The following is a 22879-nucleotide window of genomic DNA, read 5'->3' as shown; positions in this document are numbered from 1 at the left end:
AGGTGGGCTGGTCTGAGTATTTCAGAAACTGCTGATCTGCTGGGATTTTCCCACACAATCATCTCTATGGTTTACAGAGGATGGTCCAGAAAAGAGAAAATATTCTCTCTGCAAGGATATTATAGTTGACTAAAATGAACTTAAAACTAGATGTGAAATAAAATACAAGGCTACAGCTCACACAGGTGTTGGTGGTGGTGTACACTTTGGGCCCCTTAGTACCAACTGAGCATTGTTTAAACATGAATACTGTTGCTGATCATGTCCATCCCTTTATGACCACAGTGTGCCCATCTTCTGATGGCTGCTTCCAGCAGGTTAACACCATGTTACAAAGCTCAAATGATCCCACACTGGTTCCTTGAATATGACAGTGAGTTCACTGTACTCATGTGGCCTTCACAGTCACCAGATCTCAACCCGGTCAATGCCATCATGTCAGTATGGACCAAAATCTCTGAGGAATGTTTCCAGCACCTTGTTGAAGCTATGCTACAAAGAATTAAGGCACCTGTGAAGGCAAAAGGGGGTCCAACCTGATACTATAGAGGTGTACCTAATGAAGTGTCCAGTTAGTGAATGTTGTTGTCAGTACAGTTTAATAAATGGTGCATGGAAAATTAGTTTGAAATGGGATTTACAAACAAATTTGCTCTTGCAAATAGTACAAAGAAATCATCATTGACTTCAGGAAGCACAGGACTGACCCAGCCCCCCTCTACATCAACGGCAAGCGTGTGGAGAGGGTCCACACCTTCAGGTTTCTTGGTGTCCTCATCTCTGCCGATCTGTCTTGGACAGATAACATCAAAAAGGCTCAGCAGCGACTACACTTCCTGAGGGTCCTCAGGAAGAACAACTTGGACTCAAACCTGCTGCTGACCTTCTACCGCTCATCCATTGAAAGACTGCTGACGTACTGTATCACGGTATGGTACGGCAGCTGCACTGAGGCAGACGGGGAGACTTCAGAGGGTAGTCAAGATAGCACAAAGAATCACTGGCTGCCCTCTCCCCTCCCTGGTGGACATCTACACCTTCCGCTGCCACAGCAGAGCCAAAAACATTATTAAGGGCAGCTCACACCCTGGCTTTGAGCTGTTTGATCTGCTGCTCTCTGGCAGGAGCTACAGGTGCATCAAAGCCAGAACAAACAGACTCAAGAACAGTTTCTTTGCCGAAGCAATAACCGCCCTGAACTCACACACTCACCCACTTTAACTGTGCAATACCCACATCTTTATGCAATATTTAAATTATTCATACTAAACAATATATATCACCCATATAATGTGCAATTACTCATTCACCAAAGTGCAATATTCATTCACTAAAGGGCAATACTCACCCAGCTCCATGTTTATATGTACAATGTATATTTTCTATTCTATTCTATTCTATTCTATTCTATTCTATTCTATTCTATTCTATATCTTTAGGAAGTTTTATATTTTTAGAAAGTGTGACTTTTTACAGCATGGCACTGAACAGGAGTGCGCTCCAATCTGATTGTACATTCCATAATATAATGACAAATAAAGGCAATCTATTCTATTCTAAAAGCGTAGCTGATTTTATATCTACCTTGTAGATGTGTGCGTCACACTGACAACTATTAACTACAATAAGTGAGGGTTTTAAATGCTTTGGCAAATGTTTATTTTGTCAACAGTGCAGTAGAGCTCAAATTCAAGGCCATGTTCAAAATCAGTGTGGTTTGTCCTTTTAGTAGTCATGTAACTAGAGAGCACAGATCTCTACCAAAGCCCATGCCCCATATCACAATTTTAAGGAAAGTGACACAGATCTGCATAGAATTGAATGGAGCCTCCCTCTGAACATGCTCGCCAAGTTTCATTAAATTTGGCTTGATAGTTTTTGAATTATGTTGGAAACACTGGGTTGTTCATATAGCTGTAACTGTGAACAAAACGTCCCTATGTATTTTGGACATATGGTTTTAAAAATGTATTAAAAAATAAAACTACAAGTGATTTTTGTTCCATTTTTTGACTACTTATTTAGTATGAAAAGGAAACACACTTTTGCCTCTACAAAACAATCAAAAAAGGAAAAGAATGAAAAGATATTCTGACTTCCCTTCATCTTGGAAGACACACAGTGCATAATACTGGATGTGAACATGGGTGTGTTATTTAGGCTGTCAGTGTCAACATGTTTTGAATTAGTGTGGCAGCATTTATGTATAACAAAGGAACAGTGTATACACTGTTTAAGGGTAAATTCAGGTAAACCAAAAAAGCCACTTGAAGATATAACAAACTAGCCAGAGATGATATAAGACGGGGTGAGGTTATGAAAGTCTGACTGAATTCCAGGATGTCACCTGTGTCAGTTGTTAGTGGTATTATAACAAAGTGGAAGCGATTGGGAATGACAGCAACTCAACCATGAAGCAGTAAGCCACACTTAATGCTTCAGCATACCAAGACATTTTGGACAATTTCATGCTCCCAACTTTGCAGGAACAGTTTGGGGATGGCCCCTTCCTGTTCTAACATGACTGCACACCAGTGCAAAAAGCAAGACCACAAAGACATGGATGAGCGAGTTTAGTGTGGATGAACTTGACTGGCCTGCACAGAGTCCTGACCTCAACCTGAGAGAACACCTTTGGGGTGAATTAGAGCAGAGACTGTGAGCCAGGCCTTCTTATCCAACATCAGTGACTGACGTCACGAATGTGCTGGAATTCTGGAAGAATGGTAAAAAAATTCCCATAAACACTCCTAAATCTTGTGGAAAGCCTTCCCAGAAGAGTTGAAGCTGTTATAGCTGCAAAGGCCAACATCATATTAAACCCTATGGATTAAGAATGGGATGTTACTTAAGTCCACATGCTTGTGAAGGCAGATGAAAGAATACTTTGGCAATATAGTGAATATACATACACCCCCACTAATCCTGGCATGGACCCGGCTTTTAAGGGTAGTCCACAAACAATAGGGTCGGGGCTTTGGGAAGGCTATTCCAGAAATTTAATGTTGGCCTGCTTTATCCATTCCAAAACCAGTTTTGATGTGTTTGGGTCCATTGCCCTGTTGGAACACCCAGCTGTGTTCAACTTTCAACCATCTGCCTGTTGATTTGAGGTTAAGTTGAAGAATTTGGAGGTAGTCCTCCTTCTTCATTACTCCATCCACTTTGTGCAATATACTGGTACCACTGGCAGAAAAAAACTGTTTTCCAGAAGGCATTTTGCTTGTCCATGTGGGCAGCTTCAAATTTCAGTTGAGGTTGAAGGTGTGATGCTGGTGTTTCTAGTTTCCAGTTCATGGCAGGCTGGGGATCTTGGCCTTGGTACTTCCTGGTTTGTTCCTGAACATCCCCATCAGACCTTTGCAAAGTGGTGACACATCTGAATAACTTGTACTTACATACAGTTGTTTGAACTGATGATCTTAGAATCTGCAATTATTTAGGGATGGCTCGAACTTATATAAATCTACAATTCCCCTTTTTAGATCATCACTGAGTTCCTTGGACTTTCCCATTCTTCTCAGTATTGGTTAATGCAGAGAGTCCTGTCAAACAAATCCTTTTTATGCTGGCAAAGAGAAACTTTCAAGAGTAGTCAGTCATTATCACCAACAAGAAGGTAATACGTACAGACACTGTAGAAGCTTATACACAACTTATTAACAGATTTATGTATGTATGTATTTGAGCCTGTATGTATATTTTGACTCTGTGTGGATTAGAGAAAATCCTAAATAAATTCAAACTTGTGCACCCAGTCCTTGTTTTTGAAAGTCATTAAAGATGTAAAGATTCCACCCTGGAAAAAGAACAGTTCAAAGAAATAATTAAAAACCCCAAATTACCATAACATTTATGCCCATGATGAGTGGATGTAAACTGTAAACCACAAGATAAACTTGAGAGCTTTTGAGATAACTAATAAAGCAGCAGTGAGCTCAGGTAGTTATTTAAACGAAGGGATCTTATAGGATTTGAGGTGGATTGGGACACTGCACCAACTGAATGTACTTCATTAAAGTACAAGAGCTTCATAATACTTGTACTGCCTTTCTGCTGCTGCACAGCTCTGTCTGCTTATTACTTGCCTGTCAGTAATATTTTAGTTTGTGTAACTTTTTTCTCCTCCTAAAAAGCAGAACTAACCCTGCCATTTCTGTGGTAACTCCAGCAAGAAGTAATGAAAACAGGACACGTTGGTTGAAACCTGACACTGGACACAAACTGCAGTAACTGTACCGCTGCACCACCTGCTGTCCACAGAGGATATCAACGCCCGGAAAACATCACCGGATATTTGCCGTAAATCGCGCGATATCTACACCAACGAGACTTCTGGCCGTTCTTTTCCCCGGAACATCAGGCAAGATGGTAGGTGTTTGTACTACCTCAGAGCTAGACAAACTACAATCTGTATGCATCTGGCCTCTAAAGATGTTTATTTGGACAACTGGCTGTATCATCCAACAGTTCCGCACATTTTGGTATCATTCAGTAGAAAATCGCTGTTGCAAATGACCGATTAAACTATGTTTACAGGCTCAGTTTTAGCCGGAGCTATGGCCGTCTGTGGCTAAGTTAAACCGGTGGTAAAGCGTGATTCATGGCAGTAACTAAACATGAATTGTGATTGTAATGTCGCTAAAGTTGTTGTGCATGATTTAGTAAACCGTCTTGTAGACGTTGAATGGTGAAAATGAATGAAGCCTATAAAAATATCTGCGTTTGAGTGTAAATGCTAAGCTACATACTAACGGGGTTATCCCTGTTCTTCCAGGCGGATACCGAGATCAAGAAGAAGCGTACCTTCAGGAAGTTCACCTACAGAGGTGTGGACCTGGATCAGCTTCTGGACATGTCCTAGTAAGTGACACTGCTGATGTAATTGTGCTACAGTATAATTTTATGAAATCCAGTATGGATTTTCGCTTAATCTAGTAGTGTAATTTGTGATTGTCTTATGACAACAGTGGGGTTTATAACTGGTGAAACTGACATTTTTTTTCTCTCACTGAAAGTAAAACTGTCCAGTTTTTTAGATTTGATAGAGTCTGAGTCTTACAGGTCAAAGCTGAATAAAGAAACTCTGGGACTGGACACTGAAACTAGAATTTTTGTCTGATGTTGGCAACCATTTTTACCCCCACCTTATTGTATCTGACAGTATTGAATAGTTTCTCTCAGGAACACATTTCTTTTTACTTGTATTGATGAGCTGAAAACACTTCATTTAAATGGTTTTTGTCTGTGTCCTGCCTTTGAAGTGAGCAGCTGATGCAGCTGTACTGCGCCCGTCAGAGGAGGAGGCTGAACCGCGGCCTGCGTCGCAAGCAGCAGACCCTCCTTAAGCGTCTGCGCAAGGCAAAGAAGGAGGCTCCTCCAATGGAGAAACCAGAGGTGGTGAAGACCCACCTGAGGGACATGATTATCCTGCCTGAGATGGTTGGGTCCATGGTTGGAGTGTACAATGGCAAGACTTTCAACCAGGTTGAAATCAAGGTGAGATGTTAGTCTGGTGGGATGGAGAGTATATCTGTATATATGGAAAGCTGGGCTGGCTTTCTTTCTGACATTGAAATAAAATAACCTGGTATCATGTAAAACTGCACATGTAGGTCACAATGAATTACGTGTGTGTGTGTGTGTGTGTGTGTGTGTGTGTGTGGTGGGGGGGTTCAGGGGATCAAAAATAAAAATGGCGCACCAAAAACCAAAGCCTGCATTGGTCTGGCTGGTATGAATGGTATTTTATCTTTTGCACATTAACAACCTCATTCAGTTTTCACTTACTGTCTTTTGAAGTCAAATAATTCGTTTCAGCCGGAGTGGCTCAGAAAGCATTTTTGTCAGCTCTGAGCAAAATTTTGTGTAATTGTGGAACCGTGGCCACATCTGCCTGTGGCTGTCAAGGTGATTCAACATAGCTGATAATTAATACACTGGGAAAATGCAAGCGCAAGAAAATATGTGGAGTTTTGCAGGGAAATGTTATCTTGGGGAAAAAAACCCATACCAATTAGAGCTGCCTTGCTGGGCAAAAAAAAAAAAAAAATTCAGGTCATATTTGTTCATTTGTAAGTTCAGTTGTAAAATATCTTTGGGCTAAATTATCCACAGCGATTCATTATGACTGCGGGGTGCTGCAGAATAATAGAGCACTGCAAATCATATGTTGCCTTTGTGCACACTAACTTCAACACACTTTGACCCTAAACACCATTTTAGTCCTGACTAAATCATGTTACCCAGTGGCTCCATAGTGTAGTGTTTTACATATTTGCCTGACGAGTGAAAGCTCCCTGGTTTGATCCCTGAAGGAGACACGAATCCCTTTAGGTATTTTTTTTTTTTTTTTTTTTTTCAGGATGGGCATCTGGTGTAAAAATCTGCCAAATCAAACATGCGGAGCTACCTGCTGTGGTGACCCTTCGTAAATAAGGGAGCAGCCAAAAGTATCAAGTGAATCTCAAGTACCTCAGTGAATCTTGTGATGGAGCATAATAGATCATGCATCATATTTAGCAAAGTATTACTACTAGTCTTTACAGAGGATCTGGCTTTAGACTTCAAATTAAATTTTCTTTTAACCCTTGAGTGGATGCTGTTTTGTTTAAACATCGGTAAATATATTCTGTTGCTCTATACTTAACATGTTTGTCCTCTCCACAGCCTGAGATGTGTGGTCACTACTTGGGAGAGTTCTCCATCACCTACAAGCCAGTGAAGCACGGTCGCCCCGGTATTGGAGCCACACACTCTTCTCGTTTCATCCCTCTGAAGTAGAATGGCTGTATTATTTGTATAAATAAAAAATTGTGTGCTACACACAACATGACTGTGCCTTTTTGTTTTTCACATTACGGGGTAAAATGAAACTTGAATGCAACGTTTTACAGATGGTCAGAGAAACCTGGTCAATGGCAGAAGGGTGCCTGCAAGATAAGGTGCTTTATTAGTTATGATTTATGCTGGAAAACAAAGTCCCTGAATTGTAATGAGATGAACTGAAATCTAATGGTGTTTTTTTTTAAACTACCTGTGAAGCTGGTGGTTTGGATGCACATCCAAATCACTGGTGACTGGGCGATTAACGGCCCTCAGCCTTCCCGACACCGTCTGTTAACAGTTAATCTTGAAGCGCTTCGTGTCAGGCATACTTGCCTGAAGCTTATCCGTTATTCATGCTCATATAAGGGTAATCGTTAAAGAAAGTGGCCTCAAAGTGCTTGCAGAGCTGCAGCAGCGGTGCGGCTGTAAAAAAAGCACCGGGGTGTACTACTCCAGGACGAAAGTTCCGCCTCTTGAATCTCGGAGCCAGCTGCATTTTGAGTGGCCATTCTGGGCCATGGGTACAAGCTCTAGGGGTCTCAAAAACTGTTTACTGACATCGAGCTAATAAAATCTGTAAGCCGACTGAAGAAACGGTGGCCACGTTGGTGAGTGTTGGTTTAAAATTTGGCTTGTTTCACAGCCTCTTATTTTTGCAGTAAACCAGATACCGCTAGCTAGTGGCAACCTAGCTTTGAGCCCGGTTGACGGCAGCTAGCTAGTTAGCTTCGGAGCGAAAATGACAGGGGAGCAGTCCTGTCAAAAGGCAGCGAAGGCAGACGCGATTTAATAACTGCCAGTTTCTAACATCTCGGACTTTTGTTGTTTACCTCAGGATGTGAGGAACATCGGCTCAGTTCAAAATGTTCGCTCAAATGAATTTGCCGGTGTTTTCCCCGGTGTGACTGAGTAGTTGCAGTCCAAGAACAAAGATCTATTGTAGGCTAGCTAATCTTAACTGTTACCGTCAGCGGCACCGGTATTTTTTACTATTTCACTCCTCGTTTCTCATCATGAATATTAGCCTTTGAACGCTGTCAGATATCGAGTTAAGTTAAATGGGCTTTTCGTGTATTATTTTACAATTGGCATAGCAGTTCTTTCCATTTTAACATGTTTAGTAAGCCTGAGGCCACGTTAAGTTAAATTTTAATTGTTGAATTCGCTATTTAGGGCCTCGTATCCCTATTCTGTGACATATGCTGACTGGTGACTTTGTTGTGAGTTTATTAAACACAGATTCATGTCGCTTCACCACAATATTAGACTAGTCAAGCATAATTACCAACGCAGTAACATCCGAAAAGCAGCTAAGTTGGTTTAGACGGTGTTTTTTTCCCCACAGCTCTTTGCCTCATACTAATCTCTCACTAAACACAGATTATAAAGGCAGGAATATGGACTATACTCTAAATCCTGTGCTTCACCTGCAGCAGAATTGTAGATACTTCAGTTGCTTTTGTGGTACCATAGACCAACATATAAAGTCTCATTGGATTTAAGATCTGTAGTTGACACTGTAGGCTGTCAGTGTCCTACGAAGTCTTACCGAAGGATTTATTTATTTTTTATTTTATTATTATTTTTCCCCTTCTATTTGGGGCCTGCATTTATGTTATAGTCTGTGGCTTGATGGAAACAAGAAAAGAGCAGACTGGTGCAGACAGTTTTTTTTGCTTTGTTTTTTTGTCTATGCCTAGCTGTTATTTTATGGGATTGCTGCCCCAGATTCCAAGATTGCTAACTAACTATTCATGATTTTTAAATATTACCTAATATTATTATGTACTTTTCCCATTGGTTACAGAACTGACGTCACACGTGTTGACGGTGAATGCATAGAGTCAAGAAGGTCAAACTTTGTGACAATAAAGAGGGTATCTGGACAAGGTGCGGTGTTCATATAGTCTCTGATTGCTTAATAAAATGGATGAATGATATTTAAACCCGCATCAATAAATTAATGCACTTGTGCAGGTGTGTCTTGATTTCTGCACCACTTATCAGTTCTTTGTAATATCAACATGCAGCTGTGTGACCGTAAGCATGACGGCTGTGGACGGCCTTTCGGACAATGCGGAGGTGGTGGAGATGGAGGATGTGCCATCTCAGTTCTTTGTGGAAAAACACTCTTGGGAGGGCCTGCGAGATATAATTCACTGTAGCAGGAAATACTCGGGCATGATTGCCAACAAGGCTCCCCATGACTTCCAGTTTGTGCAGAAAAATGATGAGAATGGACCCCACTCCCACCGACTGTACTACCTCGGTAAGCTGTTGTTGCTGTGGCACACAAAATCCCCTGTACTGGCTGATAATTTGTATTTTCAGTCTTTTTCTCATCAGTACTCCTTTCACTTGACTTCAGTCATGGTTTTGTCCTCAAGGCAGCAGAGTATGATTGCCTAATGATACTAAAACACTCACAGTTAACTCTTTTGTTTGCTGTTGTTGACACTGCTTTTGTTGCTTTTCTTTGTGCTTACCAGGAATGCCTTATGGAAGCAGAGAGAACTCATTACTCTACTCAGAAATCCCCAAAAAGATTCGGAAAGAGGCCCTCTTAGTGTTGTCATGGAAACAGATGCTGGATCACTTCCAGGTGAATTCCCCCTCTCTTTTTTCTGTGCGATGCCGCCACCACCAAACTGCCCAGTCTGCTGTTGTTGAAGCCCAAGATATACAGATGATGAGGCAAATGAATGTGGCTGAGTCATGTATTTATTTATGTTATACATTGTATATGCACAGGTTTAAATAGCAGACCTCTAAAGATCCTTTGAGTAAATTCAGATGTTATCCATGATTTCTTCTTGTCGCTCCAAGGCTACCCCACACCAGGGGGCATACTCTCGAGAGGAGGAATTGCTGAGAGAGCGTAAACGTCTGGGAGCATTTGGTATCACGTCCTATGACTACCATTCCCAGACAGGTCTGTTCCTCTTCCAGGCTAGTAACAGCCTATTCTACTGTCAAGATGGAGGCAACAATGGCTTCATCGTGAGTACAGTTGCTCAATTTTTACAATTCTTAGATGCTCTGGATTAAATGTAGAGCAAAGTTAAGATTCTAAAGGTCCAAATTCCATTACAGGTGCATAGTACACTGGTATGTTAAATACATCACTTTGACTCATAAACCTATAAATACTGTGCAGCCATTCAAGTAGAGGGATAGCAGGAAACACCTGCAAGGTAGAGCTGATCTGTTTCTGTGAGTGTCCTGTAGATTTTCTACCAGGCACACAGTCAGTGAATAGTGTTTCCATGTTAGAAATTATTAAATTTCACGTGTGTAATTAATGCCTAGAGCAGAGATGTCAAACTTATTTTGCACCGTGGGCCACATAAAACCTACTTTGATCTTAAGTGGGTTGGACCAGTGAACCTGAACTTTCTGTCATTCTAAAGAAGTTTAATTACACATTTAATCCCTGAGATGTCTTAATATAAGAACAATACATATAATTTCAAGAGTATGTCTGTTTTTGTCTGTTGTTGTTGTTGTTATGTCAGTGGCCTCCACCTGTAAAACCATTCTTGTTTTGGGGGTTGTCTTTGTTGCCTCTAGTGCACCTGTTGTTAGTTTCATTAACACCAAAGCAAAGTAGCTGTTCACTTCTTGTGAATTTCACGTCTCTTCTCCTTGTGTGCCTTTTGTAGCATTAATGCTGCTTTTTAAACTACTTTAAGTAAAGTAGTGATTTCCTTGCATATTACACTGTATTTGAGGAATATCTTGAATGAGTGTATGACTTTGCAGCTGAATCTTTAATAAGATAAGCAGAATTCACAAACTGAGTAAATAATAAATAGATGTGTTTTGTATAAGCCTGCGATTTTCATTGGTAGGAGAAATTACAGTAGTTGGAATGTGTTGGAACAAAATGCATTCACTTTGAGTCACTTTACAAAATCACGAGCTGTTGGTCTGAGTCACTGAAAAAGAACCATGTGTGCAAATATGGATGGACTGTATTTGCTGTCATTTACAGGGCTGTGTAGTCCAACAATCTCAAGCTGTTCTGTTAGCTGTTATTCTTCAGAACTCAGCAAATATTTCAAACCGGCAGATGAATTTTGTAACCAAGTTAACATTGTTTACAGGATTATTTTCGATTGTCTAAGTGGCTTCATCTAAAGATTCAGAAATGTATGTTACAGCATTTAGGCCAGTGTTTTTCTAAGACTCTTGCTCTGTCCATGCTCCATTCATTTTGCTTTTGAATAAGATTGTATTTGTTGGTTTTAGCAGTCAGCTCCTGTAAAGCCTGTGGAGATCAAGACCCAGTGCTCAGGGACCCGTATGGACCCCAAGATCTGCCCTGGAGACCCTGACGTTATAGCCTTTATCAACAACAATGACTTGTGGATAGCCAACATTAAGACAGGCGAGGAAAGGCGACTCACGTATTGCCATAAAGGTCTGAATCCTCTGTCTTATTTGAACACTTGAGTCAGCGATGCAAAGGCCATACAGTTAATATATGTCTTGTTTAAAAGTATATATATTTACAGTTGTATGGATGTAAGCCATTTTTCTTACTTCCAGGTGTAGATAATGTTAAGGAGGACCCCAAGTCTGCAGGTGTAGCAACATTTGTTATCCAAGAAGAGTTTGATCGTTTCACTGGCTACTGGTGGAGCCCCTCAGCAGTAGAAGGTCAGAAGTACATTGCTTACAAACACAAGCAATTCATGTGCTTAAGGAACATCACTCACAGCCCATGTTATCGGTTCTATTTCTGTGGATAAGTTATGTTAATTGTTTTTCTCCCGTCAGACCCTAATGGAAGTAAAACAGTGTACCTTCTGTATGAAGAGGTGGATGAGACAGAGGTAGAAATTATTCATGTTCCATCTCCGGCACTTGAAGAGCGAAAAGCAGATGCATACAGATATCCTCGCACGGGTCAGTGCAGCATTGCACAAATGTACACAGGGGAATTTGCAGTAGTGAAGAGTTTTGTTTACCATTTCTATAACTTGTATTTTTTTTTTTCTAATCTCTTCCTTACAGGTAGCAAAAATCCCCAGTGTACACTTAAACTGGCAGAGATCAAGACAGATCATCAAGGAAGAGCAAGTGTTTCACTGCCTTTTCTTGACTTTTCTTTGTCTTTGTGCTTTAGCATGATCAGTTTCTAATGAGTGTGTATGCATGTATATGTGTACTTACAGATAGTGAGCACACAAGATAAAGAACTGGTCCCCCCCCTTTAACGCCTTGTTTCCCGGGACAGAATACATCGCTAGAGTAGGATGGACGAGCGACGGCAAATAGTGAGTGTTTCGAAACTCCAGTTCTGACACTCTCAGAATAAACCAGCAAAGGAAACTGGCTGATTGAGGGCCTTTTAATATTCTGGCAAAACCCATGGACATGCACAATGTTCTCTTTAGCTTTCATAGAAGTTATACTGGAGGGCACAGTTGTTAATGATTTCTTTCTTATGAAGTTATTTCCTTTTAATAAGCTTGGCTTTCTATAAAAAGCAGTCCTTTGAGCTTTGTCTGCTCTGTCTTGTAGTGGTTGGGCAGTGCTGTTAGACCGCAGTCAGAGGAAACTACAGCTTGTTCTGTTGCCTCCTGCCCTCTTCATCCCTGTGACAGATGCCCCAGTTCTGAGACAGGAGAGTCTGGAGGCTGTACCCACTAACGCACAGCCATATATAATCTATGAAGAGACCACTGATGTCTGGATAAATGTAAATGTTTTCTCATTACACACTCTTTGCTTACCTTTTAACATAAACTGATTACACACATCTATAAATAATAATTGTGATGTTGCATCTCTTTCTGCAGGTTCATGATATATTCTATCCCTTTATTCAAATGACAGAAGATGAATTTACTTTCATTTGGGTAAACGAGTCTAAAACAGGTTTCAGCCATCTGTATAAAATCACATCCCTGTTACAGCCGGGCTGCTACCATTGGACAGAGGACTCCCAGCATGTAGAGGGTACGAAACTAGGAGATGCCTCTGCATTTATTTGAAATCAGATAATCAGATTTTTCAGGCTGATATTATTTTTTCTCTTGACTCAGCTGTTAGCATTTATGTTATTATTCCATATTAAGGAGCGTCTTGATTCTGTTACATTTTTGTTTTGTTTTGTCCTAGGAGACTTCAAATGTGCAATCAAGGAAGAGGTTACATTGACCTGTGGGGAATGGGAAGTGCTGGCAAGACATGGTTCCAAGGTGCGTGCCAAATCTGTGTCTGAGATCCACAGGTGGCTGCAGTAAGAAAATATTTGTTTGGCAGTTTTGACGTGTTGTCTCCAGCACACTAATTTTAAACTTAAGTAATGATCATGAAGCTGAAGTTCTGACTCTCAACCCTAATTTGAGGGTGTTTATAGCTGCATGAGATAAAAAGATTTGTGCTGCGGTGCCTGACGTTTACATCAGATCCACATCAACACACACTTGGTATTTCTCCGGAGGTTTTCTGTCAGGCTTCTAGTGTAGTCAACTTCACTTTTTGCTTGTTTCAGGACTTTTTTTGTTTTCAGTCAGTTCTCTGGATAAAACAGACGGATGAAAAATGTCTACGCACATCCACATCATGTATAGTATGGATACTTTCACCCTCAAATGCTGCTGAAGCTGAAAGATGCCGAGTTAGCCTGATGCTGCCTTTAAAAGTTCACTAAATCAAAGAATATTCATTGTCTGAACTGTAAATTTTCTAGATTTTTGTTTTACAAACTCCAGAGTTCAGCATTAATCCCGACTGGATCCCAGCTTTCCCAACAACAAAATACAATAATATAAACTTAAGTTAGATTTGTCATGCGCCACTTTATGGTACCTGAGGAAACCATTGCTGTATTTCTGCTAACAGCTGCTGTTTTCATTCTCCTTTATTTTATTTTTTTAAATCACGTTTCTCTTGCTAGATCTGGGTCAATGAGGCAACAAAGTTGGTGTACTTCCAGGGCACCAGAGACACTCCTCTGGAGCATCATCTCTATGTGGTCAGCTACGAGTCACCTGGAGATGTGGTCAGACTAACCAAGCCTGGCTTCTCTCATAGCTGCTCTGTTAGTCAGGTACTACCATTTATTTCCGTACCTGCTTGTTTGCTTAACTCTTTGTGCACATTTCAGTAATCCAGTTGTTTATCCGTCTGTATTCTCAACATATTGCTCAACAATTTCAGTTACTTTAACATATTTTAATGTTTTGAGTAGTTCTTTCTGCAGTTAGTGGGCGCAGACACTTTAGTCTATGGCATAATTATGTTTTAAATGTTAACTTATATAAAGAAATAAATGGAGTTGCTGTTATGCTGCTGGGGAAACAAGCTGGGTGCAGATTGAGTGCTGCTAATAGAGGATGAGGTTTAAGTAACCAGAGAAACTACCTGTTTAAGAGCAGTGAGAAATAAAACACACTGGCTTGAGGGAAGCTTTCAAGGAGAGTGTTGAAAGTGTCATGTCGGGCTTTGTAACTCAGGTCCCTGTTGTGATAGAACTTTGCATCCCTCTTGCCTTTTATTTCCTTCCTGTTTCTTATTTGGCAGCTCTCGCTCTTCTCTCCTTTTGCAGAACTTTGACTTTTTCGTCAGCCACTACAGCAGCGTGAGTACTCCCCCCTGTGTTCACGTCTACAAGCTGACTGGCTCAGAAGGTGACCCATTGCACATGGTTCCTGAGTTCTGGGCCAGCATGATGGAATCACCAGGTAAACAGAGTGATGAAAACAAGTCCATGTAACATCTCTGCTAGTAAAGACAGAGAGGCACGCCTTGTCAGCAGTGTGTGCGCTGAGATAGAATCAAACAAAAGCTGCATTCCTCTGTCTATAAGTGGTTAGTTATAACAAAAAGGACCAGTTTGACATTTTGCAGCAATGCACCACTAAAGAAAAAGTCAACCAAGAGTCATTAGGTTAAAATCTCTCTAAGGATTTGATAAATTTGTTTGGAAGATAATTCAGTATGAACTACAATGGTAAATGTTTTTACTTGTGCTACAGTTCATGATAAATTACAGATCTGTTTTTTTTTTATTTTTATTTTTAATGAAAGCCTTTCTTTTTCAGTATACTTTTCTGTATAGAGCAGTCTGTCCAAGTGTGAATTATCACATCATGTAAAAGAAGAGCCAAGCCTCGTCACATTTATTCATTTTCTGGTAGCTCTAGAACTCCTAAATGTGTAATGTTTCAAGATCACCACCATTAGTTAATGTAGTGTTCACACATGTGTGTCAGCATGTGTTGATTGCTTTGGTGGAAGAGTAGGAATTGAAGTTTAACTGCCACTTCACTGCAGGAGCTCTCACAGAGTTACTTGGCATGATTGCGCTTTAACTGAACTTGTGTTTTGAAGGTAGGAAGCCTCTGAGCAAAGAGCAAACTGTAAAATGTCTTATTTTCATTTCAAATCAGTAAGTTGGTTTAGTAGTAATTTTTGTAATACAGTTGTAACATTTCTTTAAGTAAAATGTAGTGCACTTTGAATACACTGTATCTTAGTGTACTTGTCCAAAGGTTATTCAGGCCTGCTGTTTGGTTCAACTTTCATTTGACACAAAAGCTCTTTTGCACATCCCTAACCAGTGACTGCGTGTTATTGTTGTCCAGGTTGTCCAGGAGATTACAGTCCACCTGAGATTTTCGACTTTCCAGGGAAGTCAGGCTTCCAGCTTTATGGAATGGTATACAAGCCTCACAACCTGCAGCCTGGCAGGAAACACCCGACTGTTCTCTTTGTCTACGGAGGCCCACAGGTTTGTAGCTGCATCTAGTCCATCTTGCTTCTTATTGTGATGTGATCATATGGCTGCCTTCCATTTGTGGCAAATAAAGATTTTAATATTTGCTCTGAAAGTGTACAATATTGTGTCTTTTGTGTATTTAGGTGCAGTTGGTTAATAACTCTTTTAAGGGGATGAAATACCTGCGCCTGAACACGCTGGCTTCTCTGGGCTATGCTGTAGTTGTCATTGATGGGAGGGGTTCGTGTCAGAGGGGCCTTGAATTTGAAGGAGCACTAAAAAACAAAATGGTAATGTTAGAAACATATTAATCCAATATCATCATTTCAAAACAACCGTTGCCAAGATGTGGAAGTGCCAATGAAAATAACCGTCTGTTTGCCTTTGCCTCTCCAGGGTCAAGTAGAGATTGAAGACCAGGTGGAAGGGCTGCAGTATGTAGCAGAGAAGTTTAACTTTGTGGACCTGAGCCGTGTTGCCATCCATGGCTGGTCCTATGGAGGATTCCTCTCTCTCATGGGCCTCATCCAGCGACCCAACATCTTTAAGGTTAGGCTGCCTGTTCACCCTTAAGCTTCCGTTATGTTATTAAAACTATAGTCTTTGTATGACTACGTTGTTAGTGCTGTTGCCCTTAGCCTAAAACAAGTAGGTATATGGTGTGTAATGCACTATTAAATTGAGAAATAATTTCTTCTGTATGTGCTAATTCTCAGAACTGAATTTGTGTTGCAGTTGCCAGCTGCATCCACATGGTGTCTGTCTTTGACTGTGTGTCAGCCATTAGCCTTTATTCAGTACAGATGTCTCAGATACAGCAATGTAATAGAGATTTTCAAGTTATCCTTGTTCTTGTCTTGCACAAATATGCATGTATATCAGACTTAAACCAAAACATCCGAATATACCAATAATAATTCGATCTTCTCTCTCCTCCAAATTGACTTCTTTCCAGATTAAGATGCTTTTTTTTTTTTCTTTTCTTTTAATATTCTTTCCTTTCTGGCACCAACAGCTGGCCATAGCAGGTGCCCCGGTGACTGTGTGGATGGCCTACGACACAGGCTACACAGAGCGTTACATGGATGTGCCTGAGAACAACCAACAGGGCTATGAGGAAGGATCTGTGGCACTGCATGTGGACAAGCTCCCTAGCGAGTCAGTACACACACACACACACACACACACACACACACACACTTTGTGAGGTATTTGAATTGCGGTTTTTTTCCATCAAAATGCACATTCTCTGTGGTTGCTTAGATATTTTCTATGTGTTTTAATAATGATTGTAGGATATTTCATGTTATTTTTCTGTTGAATATGCGTCACATTGTCAGCCTGACTCTTGCGCACCAAAGATGGTTCAAACTCAAAATTGATTCTATTTTAATCGTTCTCATAAATCACCTTAAAATATGACTCATGAAGACTTTCAAACTCTTGAATTCGTGCTTGTATGCCGCACCCTGCCTTTGTGTCTTTAGGCTACTTGGATTATTTTCAGTAGTTGAGGAACTTATTTACATTTCAGTGACGGGTCTTCCTTAAAGTCAAAAGCAGTGGATGGAGTATTTTTTTAATAGAAAAAAAATTCTGTAAAAATTAAAATCATTAAGATTTCATCCTGACTGTGCCTTAATTTTAGTGAAGACGTGAAAAACACCATACCTAAAGTTAAAGGTTTTTATTTTAACCTTTCTATAAATGTCTTTGAGCCAGTTCAGATTTTAGTAATATTGGCAGCATGTTTCAGTATTCTGTGGAAGCATATTCATTGTAGTTTAACTAATCACATTGTAACCATGTAACTCTTTTCCTTAGGCCAAATCGTTTGCTTATTCTCCATGGCTTTCTGGATGAGAATGTGCACTTTTTCCACACCAATTTCCTAGTGTCACAGATAATCCGGGCTGGAAAGCCCTACCAGCTTCAGGTTTGTATCAGAGGCTTGTTTTTCATATTTTAAGAAATGAATAAGTCTATATTCCAGAAACATATAGGAAAGTGTGCTTTTACTGCTAATGGCCATCTTAGTTTTCACAGATTTATGTTAATAAATTAACATCAGTTAACATCATAGAGTAGTTTGGATTATACACTTCTCAAAGAAATTAAAGGAACACTTTTAAATCGGAGTATAGCATCAAGTCAGTTAAACTTCTGGGATATTGATCTGTCAGTTAAGTAGCAGAGGGGGTTGTTGATCAGTTTCAGCTGCTTTGATCTTAATTTCATTAACATCAGGTGCACTAGAGGCAACAGTGAGACGACGCCCAAAACAGGAATGGTTTTACAGGTGGAGGCCACTTTCCCTCCATCTTTTCTGACTGTTTTCTCACTAGTTTTGCATTTGGCTAGGGTCAGTATATTGGATGGTAGCATGGAATCCTGGACCCTACAGAGTTTGCACGGGTAGTCCAACTCCTCCAGGATGGCACATTAATATGGGCCATTGCCAGAAGGTTTGCTGTGTCTCCCATCACAGTCTCAAGAGCATGGAGGAGATTCCAGGAGACAGGCAGTTAGTCTAGGAGAGCTGGACAGGGCTGTAGAAGGTCCGTAACCCATCAGCAGGACTGTATCTGCTTCTCTGTGCAAGGAGGAACAGGATGAGCACTGCCAGAGCTACAAAATGACCTCCAGCAGGCCACTGGTGTGAATGCCTCTGACCAAACAATCAGAAGCAGACTTCCTGATGACTGACAGCCTCTAGTGGGCCCTGTGCTCACTGCCCAGCCCCGTGGAGCCTGATTGGCATTTGCCATAGAATACCAAAAGTAGCAGGTCCACCACTGGTGCCCTGTGCTTTACACTTGAGCACATGTTACAGATGTGAAAGGGTCTGGAGAAGCCATGGAGAACATGTGACATCGTTTCAACTTGCCCAGTTTGGTGATGGGTCAATGATGGTGTGGAGAGGCATATCCATGGAGGGATGCACAGATCTCTACAAGCGAAACAACAGCACCCTGACAGCTATTCGGTATTGGAATGAAATCCTTGGACCCACTGTCAGACCCTATGCTGATGCAGTGGGTCCTGGGTTCCTCCTGGTGCATGACAATGGTGCATGTGGCGAAAGTATGCAGGCAGTTCCTGAAGGATGAAGGAATTGATACCATTGACTGGCCCTCACGCTCGCCTCACCTAAATCCAACAGAACACCTCTGGGACATTATGTTTTGGTCCATCCGATGCTGCCAGATTGCACTTCAGACTGTCCAGGAGCTCAGTGATGCCCTGGTCCAGATATGGGAGGAGATCTACCAGGACACCATCCGTCGTCTCATTAGGTGGATGCTCTGACATTATCAGGCATGCATACAAGCACGTGTGGGCCATACAAACTACTGAGTACCATTTTGAGTTGCTGCAATGAAATTTCAGCAAAATATACTATCCTGCTGCATCATTTTTCATTTAGATTTTCAGGGTGTTTTTGAATTCAGCCCTCTGTAGGTGGATAATTTTCATTTCCATCAAATGATGCGGTTTCCTTTCATTCCTAACACATTAACCAGTCATTATCAGTAAAAAATATCCAGCATGATTCCCCCCCCCCATTGAGATCTGATGTGTTTTCAAGGTGTTCCTTTTCATTTTTTTGTGAGCAGTGCATATTGCACTGCTCATGGTTTGTATAATCTAGCAACACTGAGTGCATTCTAGATTACAAAAACACGCTCTGTGAGGTCTCAGGTGCCGACTTATGCAAAAACGGCCCCTGTGGAAACTGACCCTTGATTATAGATATTTTCTGAATCAGATTTGCTTGGTTATGCACACAAATGGCATGTCAGTGACTTCATAAAGGAATTTGCTAATGTTGATTGGTTGCTCTGTTGTCATTTTTGAAGGTGTACCCCAATGAGCGGCACAGTATCCGCTGCCCTGAGTCTGGAGAGCACTACGAGATAATGCTGCTGCACTTTCTACAACAATACCTCTGAAATCAGACAACAGGAGAGAAGTGAAGTCAAGTTCCTCTCTCCCTTCTTTACCCCTCCAACTGTCCGCCCACCTGTATGCTCCATGACCTCCCCAGCACACCCCATCCTGTTCACCCTGTCAGCGAGAACCACATCAGACACCCAGCAGCCACCAGCTCCTTTTTTCCTATGAAGTATTCATCCACTTCTGCATTCTGCTTTCTCCTCTCTGTCTTGTTCTGGTAATCAGTTGCTCTCTCTGTCTTCTTCATGCCCCCTTCCCCCGTGTACAGTCTGGAGAGAGGTTTACGAGCACGACGTGGTGTCTCACCCTGAAAGCTGAACAAAGACTTATGAAGAAATGTTTGCAGGCTGCGTCACTTTGACTCACTGCTCATTCACTTCATTTCTACAACCATGATGATTTTTGCCAAATGTTAACAAGTTGTTTGTCCTCTTGCCCTGCCTGTTTTATTTGCTCCAGTCAGAGGTAGGAACGGGGGCCACAGTTCACCATACACACATTTGCAGGCAAACTTTTACAGTATCCATATGTAAAATACACTTCATCTCATACATAAACACAGACACTCTCAGCCACCCTCACAATAGCCATACATACATACTGTGAGTTTGTACCTTGGAGTTGGTGTAATAATCAAGAAAGGAAGAAAATCAAGGCTCTTCCTCTGTCCTTGTTTTTAGCGTGTGTTGTTTAAAATAAAATATTTTTATTGATTTTTATTCATTTTTTTCCTCTCTTTTTTTTTTAATGAGTGCTGATGGAAGCCACTCATTGATGTGTTTGCGCTGTCTTACCCCCTCATATTACATTGCTCGAAATGTCTGCTTGCCTTCTTAACACATAATTTATATTTGCCAAAGTACCTCTTGACTCTTGATCATGCTGGTATTTCCTTTTTTTACTGCAATAAAGACAAAACAGGAGGGTGAGCACTGGAGTCTTACAACAGCTTTGTACCACCGAAATACAATTTGTACATGATAATGAATAAATGTATGAATCAATCACAAGTTTTTTTTTTTTTTTTTGCTGTGGCCTTATTTTTACTTGTTATGAGGTGTTTGCTGTTAAGAGGAGAGTCCTGTTGTATTTCATGTTTTCCAGGATTAGCAGGGTTTATATTATATTTTAAATGTCAAGCGTGACTTAAAGCTTTAGACCCCCCCACACCCTGCTTCCTGTTTTCCTCTTCACACGCATGGGCCTGACTTAAACAAATCCACCTCTGCTACAGTGAGAGGGTTTTGAAGCTCCCCAAACACATGACTGCTGATGTCATGGCAACCTGATTTGAGTGATGTCTCGTATTGATTTGGGAACACCGCAGAGACTTCACCGAATTTCACTGCCCTTAAAATCAGTTCCTTAAACAAGCAGGCCTTTGGAGAAGACGGAGCTTGGCAATATTTGATTATTTGGGGAAATATGTCAGTTTGCTGTGCAGAATTAGATGACAAGATATATTTTTATATCATGAAAACACTCACTGGCAGCTTTATTTGGTATTCATGTTCAATTGCTTGTTAAAGCAAGCTTCCAATCAGTCCATCAGTGCATTTAGGTATGTAGACATGGTCAAGATAACCTGCTGAAGCTCAAACTGAGCATTAGAACAAGGAGGAGAGGTGGTTTAAGAGACTTTGAATGTGGCATGGTTGTTGGTGCCAGATGGGCTGCTCTAAGTATTTCAGAAACTGCTGATCTGCTCGGACTTTCCCACACAAGCATTTTTAGGGTTTACAGAGAATGATGTGAAAAAAAGAGAAAATATCCAGGGAGCAGCAATTCTCTGGGTGAAAATCCCTTGTTGATGTCAGAGGTCAGAAAGCTTTGATCTAATAGGAATGCAACAGTATCTCAAATAACCATTTATTACATTAAAGGTATCTATAAATGCACAAAACACTGAAGCAGATGAGCTACAGCAGCAGAGAGACCACAGCAGGCCGCTCCTGTCAGCTAAGAACAGGAAGCTGAGGCTACAGCTCACGCAGGCTCACCAAACTTGCACAACAGAGGACTGGAAAAAACTGTCCAAGTCTGATGAGTCCGCTGCAACATTCAGATGGTAGAGTCACAATTTAGCATAAACAACATGAAAGCATCGATCCATCCTGCCTCGTATCAGCAGCTGGTGTGGGGGATATTTTCTGGACACACTTTGGGTGCCAACTGAGCATTATTTAAACACCACAGAGTACCTGACCACGTCCATCCCTTTATGACCACAGTGCGCCCTTGTTGAATCTATGACACAAAGAATTAAGGCAGCTCTGAAGGCAAAAGGAAGGCCAACCTGGTATGAACAGGGTGTAACTAATAAAGTGGCCAGTGAGTGTAGAAGGCCACAGCTGAAAACTGGTTAGATTAGTTTAGCATAGAGCTACCGGTCTCGGTTCTGTCCAAGGTTAATCAAATCTGCCTCCCAGCTCCATTAAAGCTAATGTATTATTCTGTTTCATCTGGTGTGTGCTTAATTTGTTTAAAACAAACAAGCAGAAACACTGGACTGTATCTTGGTAGGGAGTTCAGCCAGACAGCTAATGCTTTGGATTGTGCTGGCACTGCTCCTGAAATAGTGCAAAAGAGTCCCAAACAGCCTGGGGTCAACACAAATAAACAGAAAACAACTTATATGAGTGTCAAAAAGGAGCACAATCTCTAGTCTTAATAGCTCTTTGTGTTTTTGCTCAAGTTATAAATGTAAAATATAGGTCAACTTTGATTTTGAAAGTCTCAAAATGCTTTCAAAATAAAAGGCATGACTTTAGCAAATTTATGTTCATACATGTCAAACTTTGCAAATCAAATGAATTGATTTAGAATAAAAACGATTTAGAATATATAGAACATTCAGAGCTGTTAGACAAATGCAAATAGGTCTGTTTTGCCAGTTTATGGGTATGAACAATTCAAGAATGAGTGGATTGTAGTTTTGATATGTGAAGCACAGAAAACAACATTAAAATGCATCTTAAATGAAAAGTGTTTAACCTCGTTTACAAAGTGTTACAGGATTATTCATAAAAAAATCTATCCCATTTCCTTGCTCTACATTTTCCTTTGTAGGACGTGCTGTCCTGTTATTTTTAAATCACCCAAGCTGAGACATCCAGGCATCGACTTTCACTGGCAACACCCTCACCCTGAAGAGAAAGGTGAGTTGAGATGAGGGTACACACTCTGTCAGATCAGCTGTCACAGAGGTTGATCTTGACCCAGCTGTCAGTTCTTGGAGGATCACTGTGGATGAAGCACATTAACAGTAAGCCTGACAAGGCTGTAGAAAGTGGTGCACTGAAAATTAAAGCTGACACCTTGAGGCGACTAAGGTTTGCTTCCAGGTCTAAGCTGCTGAAG

At 40.9% G+C, this 22879-nt stretch overlaps 2 protein-coding genes across 2 annotated transcripts; both read left to right on the top strand.

Annotated features, from left to right (window-relative positions):
• Positions 1-4252: 4252 nt before the first annotated feature.
• Positions 4253-6830, top strand: rps15 (ribosomal protein S15). Its single transcript, XM_030752025.1, has 4 exons — positions 4253-4371; positions 4778-4863; positions 5265-5499; positions 6670-6830. The coding sequence occupies exons 1-4, from the start codon at positions 4369-4371 to the stop codon at positions 6781-6783; spliced, it is 438 nt and encodes a 145-aa protein (XP_030607885.1). The 5' UTR covers positions 4253-4368; the 3' UTR covers positions 6784-6830.
• Positions 6831-7095: 265 nt separating this feature from the next.
• On the top strand, positions 7096-20495 carry LOC115795565 (dipeptidyl peptidase 9-like). Its single transcript, XM_030751541.1, is given in 21 exon segments — positions 7096-7436; positions 8859-9097; positions 9318-9430; positions 9655-9828; positions 11080-11251; positions 11380-11490; positions 11611-11739; positions 11848-11909; positions 12009-12038; positions 12040-12110; positions 12358-12535; positions 12636-12795; positions 12958-13037; positions 13739-13891; positions 14390-14525; positions 15429-15574; positions 15706-15852; positions 15959-16111; positions 16578-16720; positions 17387-17498; positions 19423-20495. Coding segments are annotated over 20 exon segments (2586 nt in total). The 5' UTR covers positions 7096-7436; positions 8859-8874; the 3' UTR covers positions 19516-20495.
• Positions 20496-22879: the final 2384 nt, after the last annotated feature.

This window comes from Archocentrus centrarchus, chromosome 17, assembly GCF_007364275.1.
Source record: "Archocentrus centrarchus isolate MPI-CPG fArcCen1 chromosome 17, fArcCen1, whole genome shotgun sequence".
NCBI classification, from domain to species: domain Eukaryota; kingdom Metazoa; phylum Chordata; class Actinopteri; order Cichliformes; family Cichlidae; genus Archocentrus; species Archocentrus centrarchus.
This window is presented reverse-complemented; position numbering and strand designations above follow the sequence as displayed.

Bases quoted from the DNA above. Each gene is read 5' to 3' on its own strand.
- rps15 (XM_030752025.1), top strand. The intron at 4,864-5,264 runs GTAAGTGACACT...CTGCCTTTGAAG, and splicing joins CAGCTTCTGGACATGTCCTA to TGAGCAGCTGATGCAGCTGT. The intron at 5,500-6,669 runs GTGAGATGTTAG...TCCTCTCCACAG, and splicing joins TCAACCAGGTTGAAATCAAG to CCTGAGATGTGTGGTCACTA.